This window comes from Peromyscus eremicus, chromosome X, assembly GCF_949786415.1.
Source record: "Peromyscus eremicus chromosome X, PerEre_H2_v1, whole genome shotgun sequence".
Lineage (NCBI taxonomy): Eukaryota > Metazoa > Chordata > Mammalia > Rodentia > Cricetidae > Peromyscus > Peromyscus eremicus.
This window is the reverse complement of record NC_081439.1, coordinates 55609669-55637650: the sequence shown is the minus strand read 5'-3', so window position 1 is coordinate 55637650 and position 27982 is coordinate 55609669. Positions and strand designations below refer to the sequence as shown.

Below are 27982 nucleotides of genomic sequence, written 5' to 3'. Positions count from 1 at the left end.
TGGCAGTAGCTCTAAGTTTTGTGCTAATTTAATATTGCCAAATCTTTCTGTGTGCTCTAAAAATTTAGTCACTCAAAAGACCTCAGAAGGCTGGGTGGTGGTAGGGTATGCCTTTAATTCTAGCATTCTGGAGGCAGAGGCTGGGGGAATCTCTGAGTTCAAGGCTAGCCTGGTCTACAGATTGAGTTCCAAGACAGCAGGGCTACACAGAGAAACTGTCTTGAAAAAACCAAAAAAAAAAAAAAAAAAAAAGAAAAAAATGAAAGAAAAAAAGAAAAAGATTCCAGAAGCTCAAATGTAGAGGATTCTATATCACCTCCACATACACAGGCTGAAAACTGTTAAGAACCAACTCTAGTTTCTTGCATTAGGAGGCTAAAGAAGTTAACCTTCTAAAGGAATAGACTTACTCAAATTAATACTATGTATGAAAATAAGATATATTATTGAAATTACCAGGTTTGAAGTTGGTTAGTTTTGGATTAGAAGTCATTATTACAATGTTTATCTAAATGTAATATCAGAAGTAGAGTTTAAAGTAAGTTTTCTGAAATTGTTATAAATTATGAGACTTCCATAAATTTAAGATTTTTCTATTAAAATAATAGTTCATTCTACTACGCTGAGAAAGTAATTTTACAGTCTGATCAATTTTGCACTCCTGGGGACTATGCATGCTAGGCAAGTTCTGTGCTACTTAGCTACATCTCTACCAGCTACATCCCTGCTGTAGTCTGTTCATTTATTTTTTTATTAAGAAATTTTTATTCATTTTACATACCAATCACAGATCCCCCTCTCTTCCCTCCTCTCACTCCCCCTAGCCTTCCTCCCCCAACCCACCTCGTATTCCCTCTTTCAAAAAGGTAAAGCCTCCCATGGGGAGTCAGCAGAGCCTGGTACATTCAGTTGAGGCAGGTCCAAACCCCTTCCCCCTGCATCAAGGCTGTGCAGGGTATCCCACCATAGGTAATGGGCTCCAAAAAGCCAGCTCATGCACCAGGGATGGATCCTGATCCTACTGACAGGGGGCCCCTTAAGCAGATCAAGCTACACAACTGTCTCACTTATGCAGAGGGCCTAGTCCAGTCCCATGGAGGCTCCACAGCTGTTGGTCTAAAGTTCATGAGTTCCTTTGTCATCAGGGAAATACAAATGAAAATGACTCTGAGATACCATCTTACATCTTTCAGAATGGCTAAGATCAAAAACACTGATGACAGCTTATGTTGGAGAGGATGTGGAGCAAGGGGAACACTCCTCCACTGTTGGTGGGAGTATAAACTTGTACAGCTACTTTGGAAGTCATTATGGCAGTTTCTCAGAAAACTGGGAATCAATCTACCTCAAGACCCTGCTATACCAATCTTGGGCATATATCCAAAGGATGCTCAATCATACAACGAGGACACTTGCTCAACTATGTTCATAGCAGCATTATTCGTAATAGCTAGAACCTGGAAACCACCGAGATGCCCCTCAACCAAAGACTGGATAAAGAAAATGTGGTACATATACACAATGGATTTCTACTCAGCAGTAAAAAACAATGACATCATGAAATTTGCAGGCAAATGTTCATTTCTTTATAAAAGTATTTTCCTTTTAGAATGATTAGCTTAATTGCAGGCATTTGACTTTCGCTGATAATTTTATCTTTTTGTTTATTTTATTTTTTTTTGAGACAGGATTTTTCTGTATAGCTTTGGAGCCTTTCCTGGAACTCACTCTCTAGCCCAGGCTGGCCTTGAACTCACAGAGATCCACCTGCCTCTGCCTCTCAAACACTGGGATTAAAGGTGTGAGTCACCACCACCTGTCAATTTTTATAACAGAAAAGTTAAACATTTTTTTTGAGACAGTCTCCTTTTATAGCCTTGGCTGGCCTAGAACTTGTTGTGTAGATCAGGCTGGCTTTGAACTCAGAGATATCTGTATGCCTCTGCCTCCCGAGTGCTGGGATAAAGATGTGTGTCACCATATCTGGCTAAAAATTATAAAGTAGACAATTTTTTTTATCGTGAAATGATATCACAAACTCATCAAAGAAAAATTTGGAAGGTACTAATAATACCCATGGTTCCAATATCTCCTGGAACAGTGGTTCTCAACCCATGGGTTGCAACCCCTTTGGGGGGTTACCTAAGATGTTTATAAAACATAAATATTTATATTATGACTCATAACAGTAGAAAAATAAAGTTATGAAGTAGCAACAAAAATAAGTTTATGGTTGGGCATCAGCACACCATGAGGAACTGTATCAAAAGGTGGCAGTATTAGGAAGGGTGAGAACCACTGCCCTAGAGTATAATCTTGATAGTAAGGCTTCTTGTGTATTTTGTTTAGTGCTATATTCCTAGTACAAATATAGTGACAGATTCAGAGAATATACTCATTAAACATTTGCAGAATTAATCATTAAATATAAACATAATAAATTTTAGCAATTTGATATGTTGTATTTTCTTAGTCTACTTTGTGTGTTTTATAGAATTAATATTGCATATAAATTTGTTTTTAAATTTTTCTCTTACTGGTAGTCTAAAATATTTTTATGTTAGTGTAGAGTCATTTTTCCATGTTATTTAATACTCAGCAATGGATATAAGATGATTTATGGCTACACTATAGTTGACATTTTATGGTGTTCCTTTTCTGTTTTTATAGTATAATCTCTTTTAAATATCTTTTTTTAGAAACTCTTTTTCATATTTCAGATGACTTTTCATAAGTACAATTTCTGAAGAAAGGGAATAACAGTAATAGGAACTGTCAGTTATTTAATGTTTAGTAAGTGCTAGATACATTGCTTTATTATCTCCATATATTATCTCATGGAATCCTCTTGATAACATAAATTAGTAGTATAGTCACCATTTTACATGTGACAAAACTAAGATAAAGAACAAGGAAGTAACTTGCCTATAGCTGTACAGGTAGCAACTGGTATCAAGTTTACATCTGACTTCAGATTCCAAGCTCTTAACCAGATGTTCTTAGCATAAAGTGTTGCCAAGCTGATTTCAGAAGGTTTGCACTTGGTTACCTTGTGGTCCATATAAAGGTTAAAGGTGTCTGTGTCACTACCCTCTTTCTCGTATTGGATATTAATGTGTTAAAATATTTTGGTGAATTACTAGATAAAATATGGTATATAGCAAACATTTAATATGGCTGTTTTGAGCAGAAAAATTATTGAAAACAATTAAGCTTCCTATAAATGAGGTTGATATGTTTTATTCATTGTCATTCTTTTTTTCTTTGTTAGTATGATTAATTAATTAATTAATTTGTTTTTCTTTGTTAGCTGTCATGGAAATACTACATCTTGCTATGCCTTTGGAGTTCTGTCTGAGCATTACTCAATATCTGATTGATAATAAAAGGTATGGAAAATTGATTTTTTTCTTTCAATGATGAATAACTTTTTTCTGTGGTTTTTATCACCACATTGAATATATATTCCTGTTCTTAGAAAGCATAGTATTACTGTACTGATCAATATAGTACTGCTTTCTAAGTCACTTAAATAATAGTAAAATTAATTTTGAAGTTCTTGTTAGGTTTTTTAAAGAAATGAAAAAAAACCGCTGTGGTGGTATTGTGTTCCCCAAAATATTGTGCACCCTAATAAACTTATCTGGGGTCAGAGAACAGAAAAGCCACTAGATACAAAGGCTAGAAAATGGTGGCACATACATCTTTAATCCTAGCACTCCAGAGACATAAATCCCTCTGGATCTCTGTGAGTTCAAGGCCACATTGGAAACGGCCAGCATGGTGACACACACCTTTAATCCCAGAAAACGATCCTTTAATCCCAGGGAGTGGTGATAGAAAGCAGAAAGATATATAAGGCGTGAGGACCAGAAACTAGAAGCATTTGGCTGGTTAAGCTTTTAGGTTTTCGAGAAACACAGTTCAGCTGAGAGCCATTCGGATATAAGGACTCAGAGGCTTCCAGTCTGAGGAAACAAGATCAGCTGAGAAGTTTGCCAGGTGAGGTTATCTGTGGCTTGTTCTGCTTCTCTGACCTTCCAGTGTTCACCCCATACCTGGCCTCAGGTTTGATTTTATTAGTAAGAACTTTTAAGACTCCTGCTACAAACCACCCTACAATGGTTTTGTCAAAATGAAGAGTTAAAGGAGCAGTGGCCCAAGATGGCAGCACTGCTGAGCAGAAAGTTCCAATGGGCTAGTGAAGAAATTCATGTGGGAGAAGGCTGTGGAGCTAAGGAACATTCACAAAGAGCACAGTAGTAACTTTAAAGCTGTGTATTCCTGTCGATGTGTATTGTCTCCATAAAACCAGGATGAGAGGGAGAAAGGGCAACTTAGCTATCTGTGTGATTATCCTTTTGTTTATCTTGGGTGTCATCAATCCACTCATAATGCTTGTCATCTGAGCTGTGACTCGCATTGGGCCAAATGGCTGTGACAGCATGGAGTTTCCTGAAAGCCGTCTACTGCAATTCAAGCAAGTATCCATTGTTTTTGTAAGAGCACAGTAGGAGGAAGGTGAAATGAAAACTTGGTCATTACTGGCAACCACCAGCCTGTTTTTCAGCAAGGGACAACAGCGCTGAGTATAGAAAAGAACAAAACCTCTATCGTGTAGTTTTTCCACCTAAGGACACAAAATGTCTTTTTCAGCAGGGCTCTGAGAGTTTCATTTGCTAAGTGGAATGAAAAGTTTGAATGTTCAGAAAGCATCAACTGGAAGGATTAGCAGCAGTTCTACCAGTGCTTTAAATATCAGAGTTGAAAACAGCATCATCCTCAGTGGCACTGTGATGGTTAACCTAACTTGTCTGCTCAGTTCCTCCAGCAGGGACCAGTGAGGATTGAGTGCACTACAAGCTCTACATAGGTGCCTTTGGCACTCTCTTCAAAGTGCAAGGAACAGGCCACAACATGGGCTGCCAGGTCTCAGACAGCCTTAGCCTCATTAGAAGATCCATCCCCAGGGGCCAGTATGCTCAGATCTCTGCTTGACCTTTTCTTTTTAAGAACTTATGTGAACCATGGTTTTGCAGAATTTGGGATAACTTGTAATTATTTTAACTGGGGAGCACCACTGTATCTATTATGCACCCTCCTTGTTTAAGGGATTTTGAGTGCCTAAATTCTAATATGCTTTTTTTTTTAGTTGTACTAATCTTCAAATGTCAGTTCTCTGAAATAATTATGAGAAATTAATAATGCCAAGCAGTGGTGTTGCACACCTTTAATTCCAGCACCTGGGAGGCAGAGGGAGGCAGATCTCTGAGTTCCAGGCCAGCCTACAGAGCAAGTTCCAGGCCAGCCAGAGCTACACGAAGAAACTCTGTCTCAATTCTAATATGCTTTTTTTTTAGTTGTACTAATCTTCAAATGTCAGTTCTCTGAAATAATTACGAGAAATTAATAATGCCAAGCAGTGGTGTTGCACACCTTTAATTCCAGCACCTGGGAGGCAGAGGGAGGCAGATCTCTGAGTTCCAGGCCAGCCTACAGAGCAAGTTCCAGGCCAGCCAGAGCTACACGAAGAAACTCTGTCTCAAAAAACAAACAAAGAGAGAGGGAGGGAGGGAGAGAGAGATATATTAATAAAATCAAAATTAATCTTAAAAAACCCAAGATCGGCCGGGTGGTGGTGGCGCACGCCTTTAATCCCAGCACTCGGGAGGCAGAGCCAGGCGGATCTCTGTGAGTTCGAGGCCAACCTGGGCTACCAAGTGAGTCCCAGGAAAGGCGCAAAGCTACACAGAGAAACCCTGTCTCGAAAAACCAAAAAAAAAAAAAAAACCCAAGATCATAAGAGTTAAGCTACATTAACCTGCATGTCAGAGTATGTAAAACAGGGAGAAATGAGTAGGTGTTGTTTTACAGTCTGCATGTTCTTTGGATTTATTTTCATGGGATCATTAATGTCTAAAGAGTCTTTAAAGAAGACATTTATTTTTAGTGTTTGTCAAACTTTAGCATCATCAAAATCAATGTGGAATAACCACCTGAAAAAATGTTCAACTATTCTTAGCCATCAGGGAAATGCAAACCGAAACCAAAGTGTGAAGTCAGCTACTGGGCTGGCTGTAATTTTTCAGTCTTGGGGCCACTCTGGGTGTTAGGGTTCAGATTATGACTGTTCTCAAATCTGATTGAATTCTGGCTTCAGATTCGAAACATTCTCAGATCAGTGCAGTGTGTGGGTTGAGTAATAGACTAGCAGGTGAGAGAAAGGGACTGACTGCAGAAGCCTCTTAATATGGTTCAAAGTCCACCTCCACAGAGGGTGACAGAGACAATACTGGGGGTAGTATCCTGGATTGGGCCTTGTTGCGTGGCTAGTCCTAAGGGGAAGAGGGGCTGAGGAAAGCAGCAGTGGCCGGACCAGGGGTACCTAGAGAGTGCTTGAGTTCTTACCCTGACTTTGCTCAATGATGAACTGTGACGTGGAAGTGTAAGCCAAAGAAACCCTTTCTTCTCCAAGTTGCCCTGGGTCATGGTTATTTATCATAGCAATAGAAAGCAAAGTAGGACACCATGTATCAAATTATTATATCTTTAGAATATATTCTATTAGAATGTTTGATTTTAAAAATTACTGAGTTGATTACTTGAGTTTCACTATTATTAGGTGAATTTTGGCTTGGGATTAGGACATAACTTTCAACAATTTCTAAAATGGCCCTAAACAAACAGCTACCATTTTGTATTCATTTGTTTATGTGAAGCAGTGTTTTCATTATTGATGATTATAAAATAAAAATGTCTGTCCACTCTGAAAAATGCTGATGATACTCTATATTATACAGTATCAAATATCCAGCCAACAGTTTTTCTTTTTATTCTTTTCTTATACAATATATTCTTGATTATAATTTCTCCTCCCTCCATTCCTCCCAGTTCCTCCTCTTTCCCTCTCCTCCGGATCCACTCCTTTTCTGTCTCTCATTAGAAAAGAACAGGCTTCCAAAAGACAGCAATGTGTGTGGTTGTATGTATTATTATTCCATGGCATAGTTCACTCTCACATGTGATCTGGGTTAGCTGATATTCTTTGATATTCTTTCATAAATGGACATGTTGCTGGTAGAATTCCTTTCAGAATGCGTGAGCTTTATGGTTATCTATTGCTTTGTAACATGCAACCTTAAAACTTACTGGTTTGTCTCATTAAATTACTCAACTTGGGTGGCTGTTGCTTGGGAGGTTTTGTGGATGCAATCAGATAGTGGCTGGTGCTAGAAATATCTAAACTTATAGATTCTAAAAAAATGACTGGCCTGACTATTCATTATACTTTCTTCACTTATATACCTGTTGCCTGAAATGTTTGAAACATCTGGAAGTTAATCAGGTATCTCCCTCTTTCATCATGTGTCTAGCTTAGATTTCCTTGTAACATGAAATGCCTGAGGAAGTTGGATATCTTATATCATGTTTTGGTTTATCCAGAGTTACAAGAAGTAAAAAACTAGAAGACAAGACTATATTAACATCAGAAATCAACAAGACTCAGGAAATAATAGCAAGGATTGATAAACCAGATTGTATCCCATTGAAAAGCTATATAGTGGGGACTGGAGAGATGGTTCAGTGGTTAAGAATGCATAATGTTTTTGCAGAGGCCCTGAATTGGATGGGCAGCTTACAACAACCTCTAACTTCAGCTCCAGGGGGATCTGACAGCTTTGGCCTCCATGAGCACCTGTACTCACATGCACATACACATACACACACACACACACACACACACACACACACACACACACCCAGAGACATACACATAATTATAAATAAACTTTAAAAAACAATCTGCACAGCAAAAGAAACAGTGGTACAAAGAGATGGTCTATGGAATAAAAGAAAATATTCACCAGCTATTCATTGGACCAGGAATTAATAACTAGAATATATAAAGAACTAAAAAGTATTGAGCACTAAGCTTCTAAATAATCCAATCAGTAAGTAGGTAAGTGAGCTGAATGAAGTAGTGCAAGTGGAGCTAGTGAGATGGCTTGGTGGGTCAAGGCACATGTTGTACAAGCCTGGTGACCTGCGTTCGAGTCCCAGAACCCATCTAAAGATGGTTGGAAAGAACGAACTCCACAAAATTATCTTCTGACCTCCACATGTATGCCCACGTACACATCATGCACTCATGAACACATGCACACACACTAAGATAAAACTTTAAAAAACAGTACAACTGGCCAGTAAACACATGAAAGACCTTCAGCAAATGGTGCTGGTCAAACAGGATTGCTGCATGTAGAAGAGTGGAACTATATCCTTATCTCTCACCTTACACAAAATTGGACTCCAGATGGATCACGGAACCTTAACATAGGACTGGATCAACAGTCTTACCCACTTGTGAGCCCTGTGAGTTCCAGTAATGACTGGTCTGGCAAGATACCTCCACTGATGGAAAATAGTGTAATGAATGTTATGAGAGTAACCAACCACTTTCTGATTGGGTTTAAAGCTAGAGCTACAAGATGGAACCCATGCCTCATACCTTTAACTGAGCAATAAACCTATTGCTGATTAGGTCATAGGCCCTGCAGGAGAACCTAGTAGTAGTATTCTGCTAAATGGACAGTAATTAACTGCCAGCTATACCCCAAATTAGTGCATCTTTCAAGCCTCCTAAAGAAGCTTCTTTTTGCAGATGATTGTCGGAGCCAGCTGATGAGTCAACTAGGGTAGCTGAGTAGGGCATGAGGCTGAGACAAAAACAGAGACAGAAGAATAGACGGAGACAGAAAATCAGTGCTGGGAGGCCTTCTGGTCAATACCAAGCGAGCCCTGAGTTTATTTCACAGCCAGCTTATATACAAACTGAAAGGCTAAAGTGGAACAAAGCACAGCACAGGAGGTCTAGCCTGTCCTTGATTCAAGGAACAGGCAGTTTCATTATCTCAAACATGTGCCACCTGCTAACATCAGCGGCCTGCCTAGAATTGGACATTTGCTAAATAATTACTTATTTCCCACAAGCTGATCAGGACTTTCTCACAGCCCCTGTGCTTTCCCTAGGAGCCTTATCAGAGCTTTCTCACAGCTTCTGAAGAGACCAGAGCAAGCAGTCTTTGAACTCTTTTGGGTCAGAATGGACTTCAGCTTCAAGCCGAGTCCCTGTGGGAAACTGAGTTACTGTGGGCTCCCACAGATGATGAGGTCAGTGTACAGAGAATAAGAAATTGTAGTGTTCAGCTCTAAATAGGACATCTATATCACAGCCCCTTTCTCCAAAGCTCAGGAGTCAGTGCAGAAGAGGGGGCGGAAAAATTCTAAGAGCTGGGGAGGGTATATGTTTGCAGCAAAACAATATTGACCAGAAACAACAGGACAGTTGCATACATGAACTCACAGTGCTTATGATTGCATGCACAGGACTTGCACAAAATCAAGCCAGCCCAAATCCCAGCATGGTTGGGGAAGGGGTCCTTAATTGCCATCCCTATCTGAGGAGCTATTGACAATTGATGGCTGCTAGGGAAGGGAGAGTCAGTTTCCTTCAGAGATACAGGTTGTGAGAGGCTACCCATGCTCAAGTAGATTGGTCCCACACCTGTGCACATACAGATGGTATGTGCATAAATGGACTCAGTAGGTAGTGTTTAAAAAGCAACCACCTAACTTGGAAGGGGAAAGTGATGGAAGTGATAGGGGAGGAACTGGAGAAAAGTGAATGGGGGTGGATTTGATCAAAACATTATACACTAGTATGACTATTACTACAATAAGTGAAAAGTGTTCAACATAGCCACCAAGGAAGTGTAAATTTAAACTACTGGTTTAAATTTCTCACCCTGTTCGGAATGGCTGTACTTCAGAACCAGCAAACACTTCTGAAATTGTAGCGGGGCAAGGAAATTTTTTTCATTAGTTATTTAATAATTTCTTGATCATATTCACCCTTCCCCACCCTACTCTTCCCATATCCACCCCTTTCCTTTCCCACCCAATTTGGTGTCCTTTTTGTATCCCTGCTAAGGCTAATACATGGTGCCCAAATATTCTTGCATGTGTGGCTTTCCACTGGAAAATGGTTAAGTTATCATAATCTCAGAGAAAATTGACCATTTGAGAAGGAACTCTTTTATGCTACTAGTGAGAATAGCCCAGCCACTGTGGGAATTAGTATGGGAGGCCTCAAAAATTAAAAATATAACTATCATATGATTCAACATACCATTTTTGGTTATGTACTTAAAAGAATCAAGTACACTTATAATAGAGATACCTGTATACCCATATTTATTGTATCACTATTCACAAATTGTTGAGTTTTAGAACTGGTGTGTCAATAGATGAATTAATAAAGAAGTGTGTTAAATATACAGAATGAGTCTTACTTGGATAAAAAAAAACAAAATTATGTCATTTTAAAGAAAATAGTTTCAGCCAATGAGTGTCTTCTTAAGCAAAATAACCCAGAATCAAAGACAATATATGTTTTCTCTCATGTGTTGCAATTAAAATAAGAGAGACAGGAAAGTAGAAGAGGACTATTAGCCATATGGGTGGGGGAAGGGCCTAAGTAAGGGTTAATGATGTTATGAATATGATCAAAGTATGTTTTATATATATATATATATATATATATATATATCTGAAAATGTCATAGTAAAACCAATTACTTTGTATAATTAAAATATGCTTGTAATAAAAAACAAACCACAGAGCCAGTCCAGATTCCAGGAGAAAAGATTTTACCAGGATGTGAATACCAAGAAGCACAATTCATTGGGAGGATATATTTAGAAACTAGCTATTACAGTGTGCTAGACACACTAGTCCCACCCCCACTTTGATGTGGGAATTAGAGGGATTTTCAATCCTATGCAAGTTTCCCCCAAGTCTGTATCCTCTGTTTCTTATATAAGCTGAAGCTGATCTCTTATATTGCTTAAAAATGTACTTGACAGAAAAGCCTCGATTCAAAATATAAGTGGTCTCTATTGCTTGTCACACAGTGGAGAATTGGATTAATGTTTGCAGTTCTTCTGTAACCATAATCAATTGTTCCTAGGTTCCATTAATTTCTGACTTAATAGATTTTCCTAGGCTGTTTTTTATTCTCATTTCTTTTTGGTTTCAATATTCTCATCCCTGATTTTTTTTATCATTCTGATTGCATTTGCTTTTAATTACAGAAATCTTTCACAGTTTCTAAGCACTGACTATGTTTTCCTAGTCTCTGGCTCTGCACTGGATTTATTCTAATATTTATTCTGTTATTTTTCTTGAGGTAAATAATAATGAGATGGATAGGATTGTTTAGTTTTATGTAATTCTTGGCTGAATATTTGATAAAGCATGATGTATTTTTCAGTATTGACCCATATTTTCATTTTATAATCATCAGAACTGAGTCAGTATTAAAAACATCAGCAATCTGTTTAGGGTCATTTCAGAAATTGTTGGAAATTCTGTCCTTATTTGAAGCCAAACTGTCTGAAACAGCAGAAAGTACCCAGGCCTACCCCATTCCTCCTCCCCACATGGCTAGCTAGCTTGTCCACTGTTTCGTTTTGAGACATGGTCACTCACTGAATCTGGAGCTGGCTGCTTCAGTTAGACTGAGTGGCCAGCAGAACCTCAGGTCCTCTTGTCTTTGCCACCCCCTCAGGTTGGTTTGCGGGTGGGGGGCTGAAGAGTTGTGTAAATTTTACATACTAACTTCATATTGGATGTGTGGTATGAAATATTTCCCTTGTGGATTACCTTTTCATTTTGTTAAATGTTTCCTTTGCTGTATAGAAACATTTTAGATTTATATAGTCCTACTTGGTTTTTTTTGCTTTTGTCTGTTGTATTTTAAAAATTGCCAAGATCAATGTCAAAGAGTTTGTTCCCTATTTTTTTCTTTTAGGTGTTTTATGGCTTCAGCTATTATGCTTAAGTCTTTAATATATGTAAGATTAATATTTGTGAATAGTGTAAGATAAAGGTGCAGTTTCATGGTTTTGAATAAGAATATCCATTTTCCCAACATAATTTTGTAAAAAGACAATCTTTTTCTGCTATTTTATGGGATGGATTCTCTTATTGAAAAAAATGAGCCTTTTCTTGGCTTTCAATATTGTTCATTGTTCTATGTTTCTGTTTTGATGACAGTATCATACTGTTGGGAATACTATAGCTTTGTAGTGTAATTTGTAACCAGAAAGTGTGATACCTCCAACTGTTTTTTTCTTAAGATTTATTTTTACTTTGCTTATGTGTCTATGTTTCTCTGAATGTATGCTACATGTGTGCAGATGCTTGCAAAAGCAAGAAGAAGAAGGCATCCGGTTCCCTGGGGCTGGATGTACAGGCAGTTGGGAACCTCCTGACTTGGGTGCGGAGAACCAAACTGGTTCTTCTAGAAAAATGGGACTCTCTCTCAACTTCTGTTCCATCTTTTCAGCCCTGGCTTTTTAGTTTTATAATTTTGTTGGTCATTTAGGTTCATTTGTAATTATAAGATTTTAATATTACTACTTCTATTTCTATGAAAAATGATACTGGAATTTTGATAGAGATTGCCCTTAATCTGTAGTTTTTAGGGAGATAAGCATAAATATGTTAGCACCATTAATTTTTTTAATCCATGAGAATGATATACCTTTCCATTTATTTCAGTATTTCACCTTAGGTAAATTTATTAAGTATTTTATATATCTTTTCATGCTATAGTAAAGGGGAAATACTTTTGCTTTATTTGCAGAATATTTCATTGTAATATAAAGAAATGGTATAGAGTTTTGTATCCTGAAACTTTACTGAATTTATTTATTCTAGCAGCTGCTTGTAATTACTTGTGCAACCAGAGGAAATTTAGCTGTAATATTTATGTCTTCGACCCATTTGGGGTTAATCTTTATACACGATGCAAAGAAAAAGTCCAATTTCCTTTGGATGTAAAATTTTATTTATTTTTTTCATCATCATTTGTTAAAAGACTTATTTCTCCATTAAATGGTCCTAGAACCTTCATCAAAAATCATTTGGCCATGTATGCTAAGGTTTGTTTCTGTGTTCTCTATTCTCTTTCATTGGTCTATCTGTATTTATGCCAGTTCCATACATTTTGGTTATGTATCTTTGTAATAAGCTTTGACATTAGAAAGCATGAGTCTTCCAACTTCGTTCTTTGTTTTCATATTGTTGGGATTTTTTCATGGCCTTTGAAATGCCATTTGAGTTTTATGGTACATATTTCAATTTCTCAAAAAGAGGCACTGTCTCAAAAAATCTGTTAGTGTTTCAATAGGTATTACATTAAATATTTAGGATATGTTGAGAGTGTTCATATTTTAATGATATTAAAAGCCAGGCATAGGGGCTCATGTTTGTACTCCCATCATGTGAGAAGCCAAGACAGGAGGATTCCCAGAAGTTTAAAGCTAGCCTTGGCTACGTAATAAGTTCAGGACAAGCTTGGGCTACAGGGTGAGAACTTGTCTTGAAAAAACAAATAAACAAAACAATAAAGAAAATGTTGGGCTGACAATATGGCTCAGCAGGTAATTGTGCCTGCCTCCAAGCTTGAGGATCTAAGCTCGATTTCTGGGACCTATGTGGAAGAAGGAAAGAATCCATTTCCAAAATTTGTTATCTGATCTCCACGTGTATTCCCTGATATGAATGCATTTTCATTCTCATTCTCTCTCCCTCTCCCTCCCTCACCCCTCTCTCCTCTCTCTCCTTCTCTCTCTCTCTCTCTCTCTCTCTCTCTCTCTCTCTCTCTCTCTCTCTCTCTCTCTCTCTGTCTCTCTCTCACACACACACAAAGTAATAAAAATTTGAAGAAAGTATTACTATAATTAAATGATTTATTATTGACAAATAGGAATTTAATGGCATTAACTAAGCTTGTTTGGACTCACATTGAAATTATTTTAATCCCATTGATCAAAATCCAGTTCTATTTATACTGCTTAAAATTATGTCTTTTGGACAGAGATTCTGTTGGGTTTTGTTTTCTGAGGATCATCTCTGATCATTTTAAGTTGGCAGAAGATAGTAGGAAAGTTCTGTTGTTCTATATTGACATACTTTTACAAAAAGATCAAGACCTGATTGCTGAAGAGAAGATTAAAGAAATCCTTATAGGTCAGTAAGATTCTGTGTTTTCTCAAAGTTGTTAATCTGCTTATTATTAAGATAAATGTCAGAGCAATGGCAAAATCCTCACTCAGGTCAACAGATTTTTCCCATTTCCCTGTTTTCTTTCTCCTTAATGGTTTTCAACAACAGTGTAACTATCTAGAGGTCACAACTCTGGTGTGCTGTAATGAACAACTAAGCAAAAATGACAAAACATCTTCAAAATACAGACAAACCTCTGAGCTTAAAGTCCATCTCAGTGGAAAGTTGTGAGGTTGATAAACCCAAGTTTGTGTGTCTTATTTGAACTCAAATTAGCTATGTGTCTTTGGGCAAGTCAATATCTCTGGACTCTGGCTTTTCAGCTCTAAAGTGAGTATTGTGAACAAAAGTCTTGCTTTTAAAGCTTTTTAGCAGCAGCATTATTTTGTGATGCAGTCTTACATAAACTCCCCCCTGATAAAACAGATTCGATTTTCTGTGGTTAAAGCAGAGATGTAGAACCAGCTCTGCTCAGCATTGCTCTGATCTTCCATGCTCTGCACAGCTTCTCTACCTTGATATAAGTGTGCAGATGGTATAGTCACTGGCTTGAGAAATCTCCGCTTGACCTCATCTTTCCAACTCTGTCAGTATAGAGAGCTATAACTACAATGATAGTCACTAAATGGTAAGAGTGAGGTTTCTTCCGAATGGTAGCATTGAAGGTGATTGGTTGCGTCTATCATATTTTACCGCATTGGTTAAATTTGCATTAAGTGTGCATCATGTTTTCATAAAAACAAATACATTAGTAGTTTCTGAAAGGATCACCTGATGTTAAGAGCTTTTTGAATTCTATTTCCTATGAAATATATTTTTCTAATGATACCCTTTCTCCAGCTCTTCATTAAGAATTCAATTACTTTTGAATCCCTTTTGATAATCTTGGTTATTTGGTTTTCAGGCCCTGGCATTTCTTTTAATTTTTTATTTTACGTCATGAGACTACAGTTTTCTCTCCCTCTTCTCCTCCCAGTCCTTCCCCCTATCTCACCTCTGCCCCCCCCCATCCTCTCCTCCTCTATTCTCTTCAGAAAAGGGCAGGCTTCCTATGACTATCAACAAAACATGGCATATCAAACTGTAGTAAGTAAGACTAAGCACCTCCCCACGTATTAAGGCTAGGCAAGGTAACCCAGTATGAGGAGTAGGGTCCCAAAAGCCAGTAAGAGTCAGAGACAGCCCCTGCTCCCACTGTTAGGAGTCCCACAAGAAGACCGAGCTACACAGCTGTCATATATATATATATATATATATATATATATATATATATATATATATATATATATATATATATATATATATATGCAGAGTGCCTTGGTCAGTCCTAATCAGGATCCCTGGTTGTTCAGTCTCTGTGAGCCCCTATGAGCCCAGGTTAGTTGATTCTGTGGATTTTCTTGTGATGCCCTTGACCCCTCTGGCTCCTACAATCCTTCCTCCCTCTCTTCAGCAGGATTCCCTGAGCTCAGCCTAATATTTGGCTGTGGGTCTCTGCATCTGTTTCCATCAGTTGCTGGGTGAAGCCTCTCTGATGACTATTGGCTAGGCACCAAGCTATGAGTATAGCAGACTTTCATTAGGCATCGTTACATTGATTTTTTTCCTCCAGTTGTATTTGGTTCTATCCTAGGTCTCTGGGCCATCCAGCCTCTGGGTCCTGACACTCCAGGCAGTGTCAGGGGTGGGCTCACTCTCACAGCATGGGTCTCAGACTGGACTAGTCATTGGTTGGCCACTCCCACAATCTCTGCACCACCCTTACCCCAGCACATCCCATAGACAGGATAGGTTGTAGGTTGAAGGTTATGTGGCTGGGTTGGTGTCCCAGTCCCTCCACTGGAAGTCTTGTCTGGTCACAGGAGATGGCCAGTTCAGGCTACATATTCTCTATTGCTAGGAGTCTTAGCTGGGTCATCTCTGTAGATTCCTGGGAGTTTTCCTTGTACCAGGTTTCTACCTGACCCTGAAATGCCTCCCCCCCTTTCTAGCTGGCTGGCCCTTGGCATTTTAATGATACCATAATTCAAATAGAAAAGATTCACAAGCTAACCTGACTATATGGGAGGAAAAAGTATATTTTTTCTTGTTTAGAGGTCATTCTCTGGAAATAATATGTAGATACAGAAATAAAAGAATTAGAAAATAATACATAGGTAGATAAATATGAGAAAATCTCTCTCTCTCTCTCTCTCTCTCTCTCTCTCTCTCTCTCTCTCTCTCTCGTGTGTGTGTGTGTGTGTGTGTGTGTGTGTGTGTGTGTGTGTGTTATGGAGGCTAGTGCATGACCTTAGGTGACATTCCTCTAGAACCACCCACCTTATCTTTTGAGATAAGGTCTCATTGTGACCTGGGGTTTGCTAATTCAGCTAGACTGGTTCACTAGGACCTGAATTCACTAATTCAATTAGATTCCAAAACTCTAAGGATCCTCTTATCTCTACCTCCCCAGTACTGGGATTACAAGTACATGCTACCACACCTGGCTTTATATGTGGGTGTAGAGCTCCAAACTCAGGTCCTCATGCACTTTACCAATTGAGCTATTTCCTTAGTCCCAGAAACAGCACCTTACTGTGTTTTTTTGTACTGTGCTCATGTGAATCTGCTTCCTCAGTCCCCCAACTAGCCGAGACTGTAAGTATTTTGTTTACTGCAATAAAGTGATAGTACAATAAAATGCAATAGTTGTTTGGTGATGTTGACCTTCAATGGTCAAGGAAAGGTTAAATTTTATATAAGAGAACTAGAAAGTTAGACATTTATTTATATTTTGTGTTTTTATATGTGTATGTACATGTATGTGGTATGTGCGTGTGCGTGCGCGTGTGCCCAGAGTGCAACCTAAGGTATCTTGCCTTAGGAACTGTCTATCTTGTCTCATTAGCTAGGAGTGAACTGAGTAAACTAGATTGGCCTCCCAATGAGCCTCAGGGATCTACTTTTCTCCTCCTCTCCAGCACAGGAATCACAATCATGTGCCACCATGCCTGACTTTTTACATGAGTGCTGGGAATTAAACTCTGCTCCTCTTTCTTACATAGCAAGCACTTTACTGACTGAGCTATTTCCCTAGCCCTAGAATTCATGTTTAAAGAAAGGAAATTGTTAGCTAATTAAAAAAAGTTGATTTTACAGAAAAATTCATTTTCAGAAAATTTCAGTTAGAGTTTACACATATAATCTAAGTATTATAATCTTCTTAGGAGACATATTAAGTAGCTTGTTACTCTTACGTAAGTGTTTTTAAGCCATGAAACAAACTACATTTGCTGACTCCACTGGTGAGTCAGAGAGTATTAGTGTTCTAATGAAGACATTTTTGGAAATTGATGCTTTGCTCCAAAAGGGCAGATGAGAAAGGGGTATAGAATTCTATTGCAGTTTAAACTTTACCTTAATGTGCTAATATATTTGAATCCTGTAAATGTCTAGATCAGAAATAATCAGGTACAAATTACCATTTAAATGAATAAAGTTTATCTGTGAACGTGGTCTTAAAGTACTTTTAAAAAGCTTTAAGGTATAATTGGCCTTTCTTGTCAACTTGATCTGATCTTTTTCAGTACATAATAGTATGAGCAGTTCTTATTAATAATTTCTGACATTGCTGTCTGCTCATTCACAATAACCTTACTAGGGCACCGGATAATGATCTAATTTGGAACATGAAAAGTAAGTTAAAAAGAGACTGAGCTAGAAATCTATCACAGACTGTTGGGAGAATTACAGTGATTCAAGCAAACTCTAATCATATTATACCTAAAATTGAAGGTGGAAATCTGTGTGATTGTTTTCATAGACATTACTTAAGGATTAAGTACAGTTACAAGATTAAGTGTAGTATGAAAATACTGAGCACTCTGTTTAGTGCAATGGATATAGGTTCTTTTCAGAGTGTGGTTTTATTTATTTATTTACTTATCTATCTATCTATCTATCTATTTATTTATTTAATTTATTTTTAGGTCACCAAACAAGAAGTCGACTGACAAGAGATTTAGTAAATTGGTTACACAACATTCTGTGGGGAAAAGCTGCCAGAAGTTTTAAGGTTTGGGAATAATCTATTTGCATTCATTGTATTCTTTCTACTCTGCACCAAACAAAACACACTGTTCAGTATAAAAATCAGAGACCAGCAGCTCAGTGGTACAGCACTTATGTAGCATCTGTGAGACCCTAGATTCTGTGCTCAGTACTACATAAGCAAATAAACAGGCAAACAAAACAATGAAGTAATAATACCTTACTAGTCTCTATTTTTAGACACCATCTATGTATCAAATATTCAAATGCAGAATATCAGTGGGTATTGTGCAAATATTTATTCAAAAATGGTAAGATGTGATTCCTCCCCATTGTGAACTTTCATAAAGGAAAATGACATCATTGATAGGAAAGTAATTTGGTGTGAAAGGCAAGAAAGTCAGGATGGTAGTGGTTATTCTCTTAAAAACTATTGGTGCATTTAAAAGTAGCTTTAAAAATTATACAACAATCCTAGTTTTCTGTGGAAATATTTCAAACTACAGATAATTGGTTTTTAAAAGCAAAGTACAATCAATCACTCTTCATTACATCATTTAAGAAAAATTTGAATATTTGTGTACGTGTGTATGCCTGTGTGTATAAAATGGGATATACTTTCTTTTAAAAATGCAGGTTGTTTAGTACTTCTGTTTTCAACCAAAATGTAGTAACAAGGACCAATTTGTGTCCCTGCTTAAACAACACTCCTCCCCAAAATATAAGACAAAGCCTCTGGCATGGGGACTCATACTCATTATCTCAGCTTTCAGGAGGTGTTGGCAGGTGGATATCTGGGGGATTTGAAGTCAGTTTGGGCTAACATTGAGAGTTCTAGGCCTGACTGGGCCACATAGTGAGATTCTGTCTCAAAAAAGCAAAACAAAACCACAAATTCTGCCCCCTAAAAACCAAAGAAAATACTTGAAATACATGAAAAAGGTCAGTTTAATGGCATTGACTATCAGACAATGACAAATGATCAGTGGAAGATAAGAAAGTAAGCAGTTCAACTATTTGGCTTACTGCCACGAGTTTCCAGACAACAGCAGAGGAAGGGAACTGAATTATGGTTTGACAGGCATTCTGATTTGAAGAGATGGAGTGGAAAGTCTGTGGAGGCCAAGAGCTAGAGTTCATAGACAAGGGTATCAGAAGATGAGTGTATAATGGAGAGAGACCCTAGTTATCAGAACTTCCTGCTCTAGTGTTTTGGATAGTTCTAGTCACAACATACACATGGAATGAAACTATCTCCAGTCAGAGTAGCTGTCTTCAAATATAAACAAGAACAGTACTCACATGGGTCTGGGGATAAGCCTATCTTGTCACTCAGACTGGAAAACCTCTGGTTCATGGAGAATTAGATAAAGATCTCAGAAAGTTATTGCTACGGTAGTCCCATAATAAGGCCAGAACCAGAGAAAAACCATGTAAGTATATATGAAAGGATCAAATTGATACCAAGGAGCTTCATTGCTTCAGAGCCATGTTTAAAAGTATGTATTGAATATAACACTGTTCGTCACCCAACAGGGTGAAGGTCACAATATTTTAAATTCAGTAAAAAATTACTGAGCCTACAAAGAACTAGGGCAATAGAACCTATAATGAGGAGCATAAACAATCAGTTGAAACCAACCAAGATCTGATATCAAGTTAGCATTAGCCTCCCTACTTCCCTCTCCCTCCCCCTCCTTCCTTGCCTCTTCCCCTCCTTCTCTCCCTCCCCTCACTCCCCTCTTTCTCTTTGTTTTGAGATTGAGTCTCATTTTGTAGCTAGTCTGGCCTGGAACTCATTGTGTAGCCTAAACTGGCTCAAAATTATTGGCAATCTTCCTTCCTCAGCTTCCCAAGTTTGGCATTACAGGTGTGAGCCACTATACCTAGCTGAAATAGTTCTTATAATTGTATTCTATACATATAAGAAGTTATTTAAACATGTAAGAAAGGAAAATGTCCAAATACAACTCATAGAAATAAATAAACATTATAGAATAAAATATTGGTGAAATTGAAGTCATAGCAAAGAATCAGTCCAAAGTTAAACACAGAAAGAAACCTTAAAAATTAAGAGTATCGTTAACCTTAGGTAATCTAATATATGGGTAATTGGAATTTGAAGAAATAATGGCTAAAAACACTCAAAACTTAATAAAACTCTAAATCTACAGTAAATCTTAATATGAGAAACATGAAGAAAAATTTGTTGATACACTAAATAATCTAATTGTTCAAAATCATCATTAAATAAATAATCTTAAAGCAATCAGAGAGAAATCATGCCCTACATATAGAGGAACAAATTAAAGATAACACCATTTCAAGCAAGTGCTCACTAGACTAGTAGAGCAACATTTTGTTTGTTTTTGTTTTTTAAATAGTAGAAGAAAAATCTGTCAACTTAGAATTCTATACCTGGCACGATTTTTTTTAAAAAAATGAAAGCAGTTGGCATGAATATAAAATTGTGTAGCCACCGCTGAAAACTGTGTGGAGCTTCCAGTAAGTAAAATTCAGTGGCATATGATTCAAAGAAATCTCTTCTGGTTATATATCTAAAAGAATTAAAAGCATGATCTTGAGATGTTTGTATATACATGTCCTTAGAAGTACTATGCACACTAAGGAAAGATGACCACAGCTCAGGTTCCATCAAGAGACGAATAGACAATCAAATTAAATACTCATATATACTAGAATATTAATGACCCTGGAAAAGAATTCTGAATTCTCAATGGACAGAATATATTTGCATGAAAATGTTTCTATGTAACACAGTACAATGTACAATGAATACATACAGTATTTTTAAAAAATACACCTTAGAATTGTTTCTTTAAATAGTTTAATTGGCAAAAGATAAAGAATTGTGATACATACTACAGTGTGGAAGAATCTTGAGAATATTATGCTGAGTGAAGTAAGCTAGTCAAGTAAATAGTATTAAGTTCCACTTAAATGAGGTACACAGAGTAGTAGTCCCATTCATAGAGATGTGACCTACAGTGGTGGTTGTTAGGGGTTTGGGATGAGGTCGGTACATGTAGAATTAGTATAGAGTTTTTTTTTTTTTTTTTGCAATACAGTTCAGTTCTACATATCAGCCACAGATTCCCTTGTTCTCCCCCCTCCCACCCCCCTTACCTTCCCCCCAGCCCACTCCCCATTCCCACCTCCTCCAGGGCAAAGCCTCCCCCGCGGACTGAGATCAACCTGGTAGACTCACGACTGAGGGATCTGGATGTAGAGTTTTGTTTTTATGCTGACTGCATTATACCTTCAGTTCTTAGAATTTCACATTTTAAAAGATAAGTTTTGGAGATTGATTATATAATATGGTGAATACACATGACACTAGTGACCTGCATAGTTTAAAATAGTTAAGATAGGGTTTTGGAGGGTAGGAAAAGTAAAAATTTTACTCAAGGATACATAACAAAATCTTGTTTCTCTCTTTTCAAAAGTTATGATGACAAATTTCATGTTACTAATTTTTATCATGATTAAAAGTAACTTTAAAAATGAAACCCAAATGAAGACTTAAAGATATTCAGAAGCTTCATATCTCCCATTGCTAGGAGTCTTAGCTAGGAGTTTCCATTGTACTAGGTTTCTAGCTCATCCCAGAGATGCCCCTAATTCTAGCTGTCTTTCCCAGTACTCTTTCCCTCCATCCAACCCCTACCTGATCCCTCCTGTTCCCATGTACAACCCCCATCCAGACATCCCCTGCTCCCGTCCACCTATGATGTTTATTCTATTTCCCTTTCATAGTGAGATTCATGTGTCTCCCCTTGAGCCTTCCTTGTTACTTAGCTTCTTTGGGTCTGTGGATTGTAGCATGGTTATCCTTTACTTTATAGCTAATATCTACTTATAAGTGAGTACATACCATGTTTTGTCTTTCTGGGTCTGGGTTACCTCACTTAGGATGATCTTTTCTAGTTCCATCCATTTGCCAGCAAATTTCATGATATCATTGTTTTTAACAGCTGAGTAATACTCCATTGTGTAAATGTACCACATTTTCTTTATCCATTCTTTGGTTGAGGGGCTTCTAGGTTGTTTCCAGGTTCTGGCTATTACAAATAAAGCTGCTATGAACATAGTTGAGCGAGTGTCCTTGTGGTATGGTAGAGCATCCTTTGGGTATATGCCCAGGAGTGGTTATCTGGGTCTTGAGGTAGGTTGATTCCCAATTTTCTGCCATATTGATTTCCAAAGTGGCTGTACAAGTTTGCACTCCCACCAGCAATGGAAGTGTATTCTCCTTGCTCCACATCCTCTCCAGCATGAGCTGTCACTTGTGTTTTTTATCTCAGTTATTCTGGCAGGTGCGAGATGGAATCTCAGAGTCGTTTTGATTTGCACTTCCTTGTTGGCTAAGGATGTTGACCATTTCTTTAAGTGCTTCTTGGCCATGTGAGATTCATCTGTTGAGAATTCTCTGTTTAGATCTGTACCCCATTTTTAATTGGATTACACACACACACACACACACACACACACACACACACACACACACACACACGTACATACTTGCCCAGATACTCACATACACACAGAAATAATTTTTTTTTTTGTTTTATCGAGACAAGGTTTCTCTGTGTAGTGCTGGCTGTCCTGGAACTCACTCTGTAGACCAGGCTGGCCTCAAACTCAGAGATCCACCTGCCTCTGCCTCCCAAGTGCTGGGATTAAAGGCATGCTCCACCACCACCTGGCTGTTGGTCTCTTTTTAATTACACTGAATTCTTCAGCTCTAGCTGACCAGCATCCACTGATTTTTAATTCAAAATATCAAGTGGTCCCAGTAGAGTCTTTAAGGGACTCTCAAAGTTTCCTCTGGAACTTCAGAAACCAGGCCTCCATCATCCTTCCTTCAACATTATCTTCCAGGTTCCCACAGAACAGCCCACTGAACTCTGAACATGCAATGGCTTTTCCAGTCTGAAGTTCCAAACTCCTTCTACAATCCTCCCCAAAACAACATGGTCAGATCTATCACGGCAATACGCCATGGCCTGGTACCAATTTCTGTCTTAGTGTTTCTCTTGCTGTTATAAAACACTGTACTGAAAAGCATCTTGGGGAGGAAAGGGTTTATTTCATCTTATTGCATGTGTCCCATCATCCAGGGAAGTCATGGCAGGAACTTGGAGGTAAGAGTCAATGCAGAGGCTATGAAAGAGTGCTGCTTGCTGCTTACTCCTCATGCTTGCTCAATGGGTGGTAATCCATGACCACCCACTCAGGATTGGCACTACCGTCTGTGGAATGGGCCCACCCACATCAATCATCAATTAAGAAAATGCATCACAGGCTTGCCCACAGGCCAATCTAATAGAGGCATTTTCTCAATTAAGATTTCCACTTCCAAAATAGCTCTAGCCTGTGTCAAGTTGACATAAAAACTCGCCATCATGACTTGTAATATTTGAAAACGACCCAAATGTCCATCAATAACTGAATATATAAGCAATCTGTGGTATGTCCATGTAATGAAATACTACTTAGCAATAAAAGGAAATTAATTATTGATACATGCAGTAATAGGAACAAATCTTGAAACTATTTAGTTGAATGGAAGAGGCCAGACTAAAAAGTCCAAATTACCTGGCAAGCATGAGGTCCCTGGGTTCAAGGCCAATGTTACAAAATATGTTGTGGTAGATTTTGTAGGTGAGTTAAAGATGAATAGAAAGAATTTGAAGGTAAAGGAAAAAATTAGAAAACAAGAAGTTAGATTCAAGACAAAGAAGTAGAAGCATATAGAGACATATACAGGGCTTCTAATTCATTGCTGCAGACCAACATCACTCTTTTCTCTTTTAGTAAGGCTTCTTTATTTCTGTTCTGAGAAGGTGGAAAATTACGTCAGATTCATCTCCTTTCTCCCTTTGATTCTGTTTTCCCCCTCATTTCCCAATTTTGCTAACTTTTAAACTTTCACATTCAATAATAAAGACTGTAATCATATGTTCAAATAGTCAAAGGCAGTGTTTTACCTCCCAGTGTTTCTACTTAAAAATGGCATTTTATTCCTTCGACGTTCTAATCATTAGTTGAGAGACAGGAAGCCTCTTAACAGGGTACAAGGGACTCATTTACCTTACATAATGTTTATAAATAATTTGTTGTATTAGATTGAAATAATTAATTAGACTATTTCTATTGTTCCTAATAGTTTCTTACAATTGAGAAATTGACAGTAACAAATTATTTTTGTACAAGAATACAGTTACATTAATTTTAATAGTGAAAACCCTGGAAATTCAGCAAAATATGAAGCTACAAAAATAACTCATTAATTTGATTAAATATTTCCTTTAAAATTAGCAATTGAAAAAAATAATAATATAGATTAATATGTACAAAATAAGATTAAATGGAAAGAATAAAATATGAAATTGTATATAAACTATGATAACCACACTTTATATAAAAGATAAAGTTAAAATGTTATATAGAAAAATGAAGGTATATATATTAGCATGGTGATTTATGGATGCTGTCTTTAAAGATTTTTATCATTGTTCTTTTGGTAGCTTTTAAAATGGCTTTTCGATTTTCTAGAGGTTGGGGAGCACTTTTTCGACTCTTCATGTTTTGAGTGTAATAAATAACTTCTATCTCTTTGGTGTGGGGAATGAACCCATGGCCTTGTGCATGCTCAGCATCTGTTCTGCCCCTGCAGTGCACCTCCTCTGAACTTTGGAAAGTGTAGGGAAGGGAACAAAAGTAAAAACAGAGTAAGAGAAGAAACTTAGAACTCAACTAAGTAGGTATTGTTTTGGTTGTCTAAAAAATGAAATCTGTGACAATTTGTCGGCTGTAGAGGGTAGTGGGGAAATTTAGAGTGAATTTTGGAGATACATGATTTTATTGTTTTTTAACTTTAGGTACAAAATTACACTGATGCTTTACACTGGTACCATTATTCTCTGAAGTTGTATGAATGTGATCAAGAGGATCTGGATTTGGTCAAGCTGAAGAGGAACATGGCTTCCTGTTACTTACATTTGAAACAACTTGATAAGGTACTTTCATTTACCTATTCTGTTTTCAGAGGCAGCAGATATTCTGTGCAGTGGCACATAGGTACATAGCTCCTTATGATGGCTGAGAGTGCCCTTGTACATGAGTAAAGTCAAATTGACAGCTTCTTGATGTGTATACTGCAAACATGAAGCAGACCTTTCTGAAGGAGAGAGTAATTGGAACTATTAATCCTCTCCTTACTCTTCTTACCCTTTTACCATATTCTGAAAGGCTATGTGCTACTAGCCATCTGCTACATAGTCCTTTAAAACGGACTAAAATGGGAAGGTCTACATTTTTGCTAAACGTCATTGAGAGCAGATGCTTGCATGAAGAAGCTAATCTTTTACTTTTAGGTTATTACCTTGTATTTATAACCACTCAAAAACAGTTCTGTGCATAACTCCCCATTAGGAAAAAATATAGAAGCTACAAAATGAAAAAGGTTTTGTGAATGACAGAGCCCTTTGTATTTCTAATAGCATGTGGGGGCATTTCTTCCTTTGAACTTGACACAATGTGCACATAATCTGGGTTATTGGTTCTTAGAAGAACAAAAAATGAGAAGGACAGTATGGACTAAATGGAATATGAAAATTTTTGTTGTCTTTTAAGTTTTACTGTTAAATTTCAGGGGAAATATATGAATAAGGGTAGTGATTTGGTAGATTTTTGAAGGTCTATGTATTATCAAGTTTCTCTAGAAGAACAGAACTAGTAGAATGAATACGTTCAACAATGGCTGTTTTCATTTTGGAGACTGGGATTCTGGTACCTGCTCAGTATATGAGCTTGGGTGCCTCAGCAGTCCCAATCTGATGCTTAAGGCCTAAAAGATTTCTGAAGAACCACTTGTCTTCAGTCCCCATTGTCAGGCTGAAGAAGCTGGCTTCTGATGTCACTGAAGGATGGCTGCAGCACTGGCAGTACCAGTGGTAATAGCAGCAGAGTAGAAGCATTCATCATCAAGAAGCAAAAAGCTATACCTTTGGACCGTCTTCTATCTGGACTGTGGCCAGGAGGCACTGCTGTAAACTCTGTGGGTGGGGGATCCTCTTCCCTAACTTATCCTTCCAGAAAATACTGTTACAGATCTGCCCAGACCAATGTCTCTTAGTTAATTCTAGATCCAGTCAAGTTGACAACCAAAGTTAACTGTCATAATCTATCTTTGAAATGATATTTACATGATGGATGAAGAGGAGAAAAACAGATGAAGTTCATGTCAGTGGCTACAAGCTCAGAAAATCACACATCAATGCCTTTTGCTAAAATAAAGGTTTTGTGGAGATTAAGAATAGAAAAATGTTAGCATTAACTGTAAACTTGACACAGCTTAGAGCCATCTAAAAAATTACAAGAAGGGCAATACAAATTGACTAGATCCAGTCTTGCTCTACAAGAAACAATTTTTTGTATGGTACTAGAGTTTGAGCTCAGGGCTTCACATACACTAAGAAAATGGCCTGCTACTGAAGCACATCCATAGCATGAAGCAGTACTTCTTAACATCTCTGACTAATGACAGGATTGGTTCTTGAGTTAGTGCAGAACTGAACCTAAAATTGGAGTTCAAATGTTGTTAGCAGTAAGGAGAAAATAGGCGTGCAGGAAACCAGTATGTTTTAATAGCACATACTCCACTTGCAACTGTGTCATTTAAAGCCAGCTGGGTGAGGAAGCCAAAGGTTATTTTGAAATGTTCAAGGTAACCTTGTTGTTATTTGGCATATTTCTCACTTCATCCTTCCTGTCTTCCTAGCAGACACTGTTTCGATACTTTGCACATGTAAAGAATACTTTCCTATGTAGAGGGAGGAAAAAGCCAGTCCATCAGTGTTTTGCTATTCCCATCTTGCCATTGTCTAACTTTGCTAATTTCATTGTCTGCCATTTTGATTGCTTCATTTGAGCAGTATGAACATTGCTGAGAAATTTTAGGAAACTACATTTATTGTATCTGCTAAAATTTTGTGTTTTATTTAGCTAAGTAGTCAATAATACTGTTGTCCTTCTTTCATATTCCCCACAGTCGTAATTCTAAAACTTTTTTGTCCTTAATTGCTACAAAATCTCATTTCTCTTAGCAAAAGGTCTCCATATGTGATTTGTTGAGCTTGTAGCCACTGACCTGAACTTCATCAAAATTTCTCCTCTTTACCCATCCTATCTTCTCTCTTATTTCAGAGAAAGAAGTACTTTTTCTCTGCACATCTCAATTCTAGTTCATAAATATTTCTCTACTATTTCTGTCTCCTTTCATTATAATTATTTGGAAGTGTTGTTTATTAAAATAAATCCTTCATTTTTCAGTTCTCTTCACCATTGAGTTCCTCTGTCCCCTTTTTTATTGCCAAACCTTCTAACCCAAAAGAACTATGTATATTTTTTAGTACTTATCGATTTAAAAGTATTTACTGAGTACTACATGTTAAGTAGTGTTGGTATTGAGAATACAATAATGAACAAATAGGATAAAAATATCCTGACCCTGAGTTTTTATTTCATCTGGAAAGATCATTTTTTACAGTATTATATGTTATAGATGTCAGCAGTTTTTGTGTAAAGAGCCACACAGCAAATACTTAAGATTTTTCAAGTCACATGGTCTCTGATGCAACACTCAGCTCTGCTCTTATAACTAACACTGCCATAGATAATATGTAAACAAGTGCCCATAGTGTGCTCTAAGGAAACTTTTATATTTAGGAATACTAAAGTTTGAGTTTCATTTGATTTTCTTGTGGCATGAAATATTTGCCTTTTGATTCATTTC

General features: G+C 37.5%; 1 protein-coding gene and 1 pseudogene across 1 annotated transcript in view; both read left to right on the top strand.

The window, feature by feature from the left end:
- Positions 1-27982, top strand: part of Tex11 (testis expressed 11) — a 277802-nt gene that overhangs the window by 93853 nt on the left and 155967 nt on the right. Inside the window, exons 12-15 of the mRNA XM_059251477.1 lie at positions 3311-3389; positions 13946-14097; positions 18102-18187; positions 25068-25205. Coding sequence (XP_059107460.1) covers positions 3311-3389; positions 13946-14097; positions 18102-18187; positions 25068-25205 — 455 coding nt within the window. The remainder of the gene's footprint in view (positions 1-3310; positions 3390-13945; positions 14098-18101; positions 18188-25067; positions 25206-27982) is intronic.
- On the top strand, positions 4136-4998 carry LOC131899613 (beta-sarcoglycan-like; annotated as a pseudogene).